The 9447-nt window shown below is 42.4% G+C and overlaps 1 protein-coding gene across 3 annotated transcripts in view; it reads left to right on the forward strand.

Moving 5' to 3' along the window:
• The window catches only part of DENND5B (DENN domain containing 5B), a 100822-nt gene extending 91895 nt beyond the window's left edge, over positions 1 to 8927 (forward strand). For all 3 annotated transcript variants that reach the window (XM_035126607.2, XM_035126605.2, XM_035126606.2), the window contains 3 exons: positions 641 to 767; positions 1892 to 2066; positions 3790 to 8927. In XM_035126607.2, the coding sequence (XP_034982498.1) occupies positions 641 to 767; positions 1892 to 2066; positions 3790 to 3973 (486 nt within the window). In that variant the 3' untranslated portion in view covers positions 3974 to 8927. The remainder of the gene's footprint in view (positions 1 to 640; positions 768 to 1891; positions 2067 to 3789) is intronic.
• Positions 8928 to 9447: the final 520 nt, after the last annotated feature.

A 9447-nucleotide genomic window follows, 5' to 3' on the forward strand; every position in this document is an offset into this window, starting at 1 on the left:
ATATCCGAGCACCCCTCCCCCCCAGTCACCCTGATCATAGCTGCCAAGTTATCCCTTTTTAAAAGGGATTTTCCATTATGCTGAATAGGCTTCCTCGCGAGAAAAGGGAAAACTTGGCAGCTATGACCCTGATGCTTTGTAAAGAAGGGTGCTTTTTGTGGTACTTCTGCAAACTCAAGTCCACTGACATCTCTCTCCTGTGATTGGGTGGTGTAATTTTGGCTAAATAGGGACCAGTACTCAGAATACTGAGGTTGTTATTAGTATGTACGAGGAATAAAGAATCAGGGGCAATGCCAGTTGTTCTTGCCTGTCATTATCTTCTTAGCCCTTGCACCAGAGTAAATCATGCAAGTATCCAGAAAGGGAGCTGCATCAGCAACAACGCTCTCCCTCACCTTGAGATCTGCTGGCTCCAAAACTGACTCATGAAATGCAGCTTTTGCAGTTCACAAGTGCCCCATCTCTGAACCCAGATCACATTTCGGCCTAAGGTGCAAACATGGAAAACCAAGTTGCACCAATCATAACAAGTCTTGAAAGCTGATTAAAAAGCATCTGTAGCTTTTGGGGGGGGAATCAGAAGTAGCTTGTGTTGGTATGCCAATGTTCACAACAACCATTATTTCTCTTTCCGTAGAGGGGAAGCCTCACTGTTCTCTTGTGTGGAGAAAATGGTCTGGTTGCAGCACTGGAGCAGGTCTTCCACCATGGTTTCAAGTCTGCTCGTATCTTCCATAAGAATGTCTTCATCTGGGACTTCATAGGTAATTGGCACATTCAGCTCAATTGGGGTTTATGGGCCCAATTTCCTGAAGCCCACATGTTTGGACTTCATGTCATTCTGATGAAATTGAATGCCGCCCATCTCTAACTGGTGGCTACTTGCTGAGAGAATCATTCGGTCAGCCCTACTGTTAGACCAATGGACAATGTGGAGTAGTGGGGGAGCTACTTACAGACCAGCAAACTGGCAGTTACTTTGTTTTGCTTTTAAAGTAATAAACAGCTCAGAAAGGGGGGGGGAAGTCTTGTACCATCTCTTGCCTTATTCTCACATTGCTTTCATAGTGTGGGTCATGCTTCTTGATGGACAGGTATCTTGCCACACTGGTAAGATTTTAAATGGGGAAGGGAATTGGCACACATAGTTGACTTGGTTACTTCCCACACCACAGCTGCCACTCCCTGAAATTCACAAAGACATTCCATATGCAATGAAAATTGGATTTTTCTAGGCAGGTCCATATCTTCCTTTGTTTGAACAGGCCTGTATTTGCCAAGTGACCCTTAACTTGCAAGACAGTGTAAAGCAACAGAATGTGCAAAATGCCTCCAAGGCAGTCATTACCTCTGAATTCATGGATACTGTGTGTTCATGTGTTAGGAATGCACTTTGAGGCAATAAATTAGCTGTGATTCTGGAACTGCCTAGGCCAAATTGTCACTTAGGAAATCGCTTTAGACATAATGGCAAAATGGTTACTTTAACTGTTCCTCATATAATAGTAATTTCAAAGTCCTAATTGCCATGAATCTGTGGCTTCTAAACACTTAGTTACTGATGGCTTATAGAAGAAGTTGTGCAATCACACTCAACTTGCATAACTGATGCAGAATTGTTTTTCATGGTGCAGGTTTTGGATCAAGCTGGGTGTGCTTAAAAGTTTAATACTTTTTTTTAGCACAAATACAGCCCTGCCTCTAGGTACATAGCTTCAGTGCAGTGTTTTATTTGCACTTGTGAATCCTAGCTTCTGAAGGGCGTCACTCAACAAAATGGCAGGTTGAAAGGAATGAGAGATTATTTGCATTCTACATTCAGTGAACTTTTGTTCTCACTCTCTCTCACTCTCGCTCTCTCCCCTCCTACCCCACCATCCACCTTCAGAAAAGGCGGTTGCCTACTTTGAGACCACTGACCAGCTTGGGGACAATGAAGAGGATGTTCTTCTTCAAAAATCCTCCTGCAAAACATTTTGCCACTATGTAAATGCCATCAATACGGCACCACGGAACATAGGGAAGGACGGCAAATTCCAAATTCTAGTTTGCCTTGGAACTCGGTACGTAGGTCGTTTGCTCACAAGTGTATTCTAAGATGCAAGTCTTCAAAGCTGTTCTCTTCCTTAGCAACACTCTGAGGTCATGCCCCTCAAAATGGGCAACAGAGACTGTGAATGGCTTGCCCAAAATCCCGGTGGCATCGTTAGAAGTTGGGTTTTGGAGCCAGGGTTTTTCCAGTAATACCTCTAATATTTTTGACTTGAATCTGTTTTTAAGCTACTCCTCTGTATACATTTGTTAGATCTCTCTTGAGTTCTTTAGTCTGGATATTTGAGCAGATTTGTGGCAGCTGCCAGAAGCTGCTATAGCACTTACTGTAAACTAGCAGTAAAATAGCTTGTCACCTTCAGCAATCTTGCCTTTTATATGATGTGCACAGATTATTAGGAAATGTATGCTAATGGTCAACCATCTCTCTCAGTCCATACAACAGATACATTATTTTATTTAATAAATGTATACTGCCCACCATCCAAGAATCACAGAGCAGTTTACAGTCTATGTCTCAGGGGCTTCCGATTCATATAAATGTACACACACACCCCAGTTCACAAAAGATGCTGATCTCTCTTGTTGCCAGCTTCAGCCACTTTGCATGAGCAAGATAGAGTCCTCAACAAACAGTTTCATTACACTGGGAGAATCGGCAGTTAAACACTCTGATTTCTTGGATATGAGTCTTTCTGACACTGGCACAAATAATTTGTTCCTTGCTTCTCTGTGGCATTTGATTTCTTTTTGAAACAGGCCATCTGTTTGAGGCAACAATAATGCAAGTGAAATGGGTCTACAACTCAACAATTGAGCCCCTTCAGATCCCATCCATTGTTTGGCCACATTCAACATAATTTTCAGAGGCTGAATAAAATATCAAATATTATCCTCTGATTTGGAAAAAAAATGTGCAAGTGCAGCTGCTGCGTGATTACTTTCAGTTTTGCTTTTCTGCTGTGCTTGATCTCTTTTCTAGCCAAAAGTTTTCAGGTGCTACTTCTGGGAACTCTTAGCGCAAGGTTGGAGAACCTGTGGCCTTTCAGATGCTTCTGGACTCCAGCTCCCATAATCCTGTACTCCTGGCTGTTCTGAGACTGATGGGAGCTCCAATCCAACAACTGAAAGACCACAGCTTCCCCATTCCGGTCTTAGTGGGATAGGATACAATGATTTTAAACGCTTCTTCAAAAAGATTCCTGCATTGTAAGGGATTGGACTAGATATCCCTCGTGGTCCCTTCCAACTCTACAATTCCATGATTCTGTGATTCACTGATATTACCCCGTAGCTTCCAACAAAACCAACATTCTGCAAGTAATTACCTAGCAAAGCGTATTTAAAAGTACAGTTGCTCCCATCTGTGTTTGTTGCGGTAACCCTGGTTTAATATGCCAGTGTGCAGTGAAAGCATCGTTTGGCTTCTCAAGCTAAACTTTTTGGGAGATCCCAACAAGGCTTGCTTTTCACCTTGCACAAAGACTCGAGAGGTTGGGGAAAGTGCCTGAACAGTAGTTTGCAATGGAGATGTACACTTACCATGGTTAATGAAAACAGTTGTTGGAAGCACTGCTTCAAACCATGGCTTTGGGTCCTGTTTGGCTGCCCATTTGTAATACCAATGGTTGAGGGATTTCCAGTGGAAGAAAGGAAGGAAACCCTTAATTAAATGTTATGTCTGCATAAAGTATCTGGATGTACAATTGGTTGATGATATAATTTCTTCTGCAGGGATCACTTCATCCCGCAGTGGATTCCCTTACTGGCAGAGTGCCCAGCCATCACTCGGATGTACGAAGAGAACGCTCTCCTGCGTGACCGCATGATGGTGAATTCTCTCATCAGAGTCCTACAGACCTTGCAGGACTTCGGCATTGTCCTGGAAGGGTCACTCGTCAAAGGGGTGGATGTGTAGTGTATGGCTCTGCAGACCTGCTCTGTCTCTCTTCTCCCAGGCAAACGGATGTGTTGAATTTGGGAGAGGATGGATCTGTTAAAATGCAAATGCTGCTGGTAGTGGCCCACTGTGTGTTTCAAAAAGCAGTTTGTTGATAGGTGAGAGTAGGGGTTGTGGGCAGATTCTTCGCTTGTGTAGTTTCCTTACTGGTCTACCCCGAAGCCGCAAACAGGCTACGCTGCAGTATTGTAGTTTTCAAACCAGAGGTTTAGTATAAAATAGAGTATTTTCATGTGTTCAATGTGTGTAAATAGGCTACCTTACTTCAGAAATATTACCAATATGGAACTTTTCTTAGAATCAGTGTTCTCGGGGTTGGGGGAGGGAAGGAAATGTAGCCTAAAACAACTTTATAGGGTTGGGAGAAGGAAGGAAGCATTTCTTGCAAGTATGGGAAAAAGCCACTCCATCTGTAGATATTGTACAAACGTAGCACGGGGGGCTTTTTTGCATATTGCAGAGGAACAACTGAAGGCTCTCTGGGGTAGCCACTGCTGTATTCTTCTTGTGAATGTATATTGTTTGCTCTGTTCCCTGTATGTGTTGGGGGGGGGGTCTCGTTATTCCGTTTAGATCCAATCCTTCGTTTGTGTGCATCCAATAAGCTGTGAATCATAGGATTCTGGATCCCCTCCCTGACTTTCGTCAGTCAGTGCAAGTGGTGCAAAGGAAAGTCTTCACACTGGACACGAAGAGTTCTTGAGCTTTGAACAGGGATCCACTGGATTACAAAAAGAGGAGAAAAGCTGTACTAGAGCGTTGGGTGGTTAACTGGCCTTTCGACTCTCTCCCTCTCCCTCTCCTTTCCCCTCATTCCCCATTTGGGGTTTTGAGTTCTGTTGCAACGCCCGCTTCAAGAGACATTTTTGAGGAAGGCTTCTGGAAGAAAAAGCAATCTCTTATCACAAACAGTTTCTGCATGATTGATTTGGAAGGTTTAAAATGTCAGCAGCCTCCCTGCCCTGCAACTGTCTTACTCTGATGGGAGGCTGCTTATAACCTTTTAATGCTATAACTCTTCCCATGTAAACAGAAAGGGTCCATATATAGCAAGGAGCTCTAGGCAAGATGACCAGGATGTGGGGAGTTTCCATGTAGAAATAACCTCCCATGCAGTTTCCGGTAGGTAAAGGCTCCCCTAAGGGATGATGCTTACGTTGCCTTAGTGGTCCGGTAGCTACTTCAGCATTTCTCCTTCCCATGCCACTCAGGTAACAGAAGGAAGCCAGTAGGGAGGGCTTGGCAATGGTACCAGCGTAGCCCTACCTGGGAGCAATGGTGGCACAGGGAAGTAGCTGCATTTCGGCTCCTCCCGTGTGAACTCAGCATTGCTATGGTGCCACAGTGGCATGTGCAGCTCGTAATGTAAGGCATCCCTTGGTTTTGTGCAGAGGCAACAGATACCCAAATCTAGAGGCTATCCTGAAAAGTGGATAGATGCAATATTTTGAGAAGCAAATCAAGTTGCTTTAAGCAGACCAATTTAAGTTAGTCCTGGATAGTGGGGCAACACAGATAGCAGATGTATCATCTATTATTCTATTCCCCCACCCTCAATTGAGATGGCATTTGGGGCTGAATGAGCTCTCTCTGTCAGTTCCTTGTTAACTTGTAAAGCACTGGGGAGCATGGGCAGTCACACCATTCATCATGCCTGACTCTGTAGTCCTTCCGAGAGAAGTGATGGATACCTTTCATCTTAAGCTATAGCACATATACACCCTGCTGCATTGGTGCTTCCTCCACTTTCTAATACTGTTATAGAGTCCAAGAGAGAGGGCCCCTTAAGGCTGAAGCAGGTGGAAAACCCTGAAAGTAAAATACATGGTATTTGGAAAAGAAAGCAGCTGAGAGCATAGTGTGTGAAGCCTCTATTTATTTCATTTAACAGATGATATTCCTAAGAAGTACGCTGACAAGGAATTCTCTTAGGGCGTGATATTAAGAGTGAGACAGTATGTTCAGTGACAAACACAGGGCTCCCAACTCTGGGCTTTGCCATTAGTGTGCAAAGTGGCAGGGGGAGAGGGACATTTGCAAGGGAGAAATGGCAAAGGGTTGCTTCTCTCAGAAACTTGCATCCTGCACACAAGTCAGTAAAAATGGCAGGGAAGGGATTTGAGGGAGAACATGGTGGATGGAAGAAGGGTTAAGTGCATACTCAACCGCTGCCAATTTGTACTTCATCAGCAGCCCTTGCTTTGAGGACCCTGTGTTTTGATGTGCAATGTGTCTTTCCACCCTTTTTCTGTGAATTTTTTTATCAAAAAAAAGAGCAGCAGCAAGCTGGGATTCTGAGCCAACAAGTGGCTTGCACGCATCAAGATATTTCACCAATACCTCTGCTCCCTTGAAAAATTAGGTGGCACCTTTGGCCACAACATTTGCTGAAATAGCACATGAATCCCAATGCATGCAATCTGCCCAAAGGGCTTTGGCAACATGACTATGAAACATGAATGCATTTGGAAATATTCACCAAAATTTCAGAACACGTATTTGGGGGTGGAGAGAGATTTCCAGATAATCCTTCTCAAGCAAAACCAGCTTCCTTTTTACCCCAACCATTTATTTACCTCACATGATCAGATCGTTCCCAGGTAACCCCAGTCCGATGTTGATGGAAGACATGATCCTGCAATCTCGGACATGATTTTAAATATTTCCAGAGCTAACTTTTGTGGAGTAACATGCAACCCCATTAAAAACTGGAGAAGTTACTTGATCTTTCATTCCTTTTCATTTACTCTGCTCTAGTTAGAAATGGTTATTTCATTGAAAATCCAAGTATGTACCGTTACTAGAGATATTTGCTCCTTCCACATTTTCCTGTAATTTCCAGATAGCCAATACAATTTGGCATTCGCTGCTCTTTTTCTCAAGAAACAAATGGTGGATTGTTCGTAGTTTTATCTATATTTTGCCTGTTGATATTTCTGAAAAATTCCTTTGTACTTAGAGCTAAGAAGACTAAGCTAAGAAAAATGAGGGTATGGTACAGAACCAAACAGGGGAATAAAGGAATTGTCCAGATATCAATGTGCTTTGTTTTTACATGTCTCGAAACTGGCCCCAGTCGTGGATGAAGTCCCACATCTTGTTTTTACTAAATGACAGCAAATAAAAAGCAATATGTTACTTGGATGGCTGCATTCATTCCAGAAGAATCTGAGTCAAATTGGAGCCCTGGATTCCTTAATTGACTACCAACTGCCCTTGCACCTACTGGTTTTCTGTACTATCCCCTTTCTGCTTTGACATTTATTTCATGACATGAGGAAAATAACCATTGATGCAAATAAAGACAGACACCCGATAAAGGTTTTTTGCCTGAAATTCACAGTGGGTCTCTATCCACCTCTAGCATGTGGCTCTGGACGTCTTGCCTCACAATTTAATTTCTTTCTGTAAAGCATTTCATTGGAATTGGTGTGAAAGGGACTCTGGATGTCGAGTTTCCTTTTAGGCAATAAAGCACTGTATAAATGTGTAGTATTATAACAACCTTAAGGTATTTCTGAAGCATGAGATTGATCTCTGGTAGATTAATTATATTTGACAACTTCAGGAGGGCAGTTCTTCCGTTACATTTGTTTTATTCCTGTTGTGTGCAAACTTTTTTGTTTAAGAAACAATTTTGATCACTTGAAACAGGTTCCCCAACCCCCACCCCTGTTGCTGTTTTCAGAAACTGTTCCGGTTTCTTTAAAAGAGTGAGGAAGACTTTAGTAGTCGTGGTTCTCTGGAATTTAATGTACCTTTAAAACATCAGTATTAAGGAGCTTTTGAGAAACCAACTTTTAAAGCAACTAAGGCTTTCTGGTGGGACGCGGGTGGTGCTGTGGTCTAAACCACTGAGCCTAGGGCTTGCTGATCAGAAGGTTGGCAGTTCTAATCCCCGTGACGGGGTGAGCTCCCGTTGCTCGGTCCCAGCTCCTGCCAACCTAGCAGTTCGAAAGCACGTCAAAGTGCAAGTAGATAAATAGGTACTGCTCTGGCGGGAAGGTAAACGGTGTTTCTGTGCGCTGCTCTGGTTTGCCAGAAGTGGCTTAGTCATGTTGGCTACATGACCCGGAAGCTGTCTGCGGACAAACGTTGGCTCCCTCGGCCTATAGAGCGAGATGAGCGCGCAAGCCCAGAGTCGTTCTTGACTGGACGTAAGAGTCAGGGGTACCTTTACTTTTTAAGGTTTTCTGGTAACTTGCCAAGTAAAAATTCTGTGTTCAAGAACAGCGGCTCTCAAAACACTGTACATTCTTTATAGCATTGCTAAGCTAATATAGTAAGAACATTTGAAGCTATGAAGTAGAATTGCAAAGTAGATCAATGTATAACAGAGTTTATGGGTCTTTGAGGCAAACCAGAATGTGGTTGTCTCAGTGCAGAGGAAACCCCACCACTTCATCTTTCTAATTAACACTTTAGCAGCCCATTTACTTGGAGGTAAATTCCATTATTTCTTAACTGGGATTGATCTCTGAGTAAAGATGTTTGGGATGGGGCTGTTAGCTGCTTTTTTTTAGGAACAAGTTTTAAGAGGTGGTGCAGTGTCATAATTAACATTGATTTTCCTCTTCCCAATCAAGTGAAGGTGCATTTCTCATAAGGAAACTGTTGTATGTTACACTTGAAATGTATAAATATACCTGACAGAGTTTATTAAAGAACTCCTTCCGCCCCCCCACCCTTAAGTATCTTCAGAATATGTTGCTGTTTTATTTTCACATTTTTCATAAATTAATCAGGACTGGATAATGTTCAGGAAGTGAATATCAGTAAAAGTATTGTTATTTCAAGCACTTTAGCATACATATCACAAACTGACGTGGGTGTTTTTTTCCAGGGTTTGGATTACTATTAAATGCAGCTTTTCATGCAATGGTATTTACAAATAAAACTCTGAGAACAACAATGAGTCATGTGTTGCTTCATGGGGAGGGGGAGTTTATTTCTGTTTATATTTTGATTATGTATTTTGTGTTTTTATATTGTAATTTTATCTTGTGTACCACCTTGAGACCTGCTGGTATAGGACGGTATGTAAATAATAATAATTTAATAATAATAATATAATATAATTAAGGCCAATAAAATAAAAATACTTTGTAGAATTTAACAGGCTGAACTGTGGAGGTACAGCAGCAACACTATTTTTAGGGATTGGGGTATGCTGTCAATATTTATTTTTCTCGTTTAAGCCCATTAAGTTCACTTTCCAGTGTCCAGAGTCTCAAATATGTGTTCTCCCAAGTCCAAATTCCTAGCCTCTTTGCACTCCTGTCACAGTGATGTCTATGCTGGCTTTGTCATGTACACAAATTGGAAGATGCCAGGATATGAAACAATAGGCAAGTATATTTAGAGGGTAGAGGGGTTAAAATGGCAAATGCAGACTATCCATTTGGCCATGAATAGAGACAGTAATTTCCTTC

The sequence above is a fragment of the Zootoca vivipara genome, chromosome 10 (genome assembly GCF_963506605.1).
Source record: "Zootoca vivipara chromosome 10, rZooViv1.1, whole genome shotgun sequence".
NCBI lineage: Eukaryota > Metazoa > Chordata > Lepidosauria > Squamata > Lacertidae > Zootoca > Zootoca vivipara.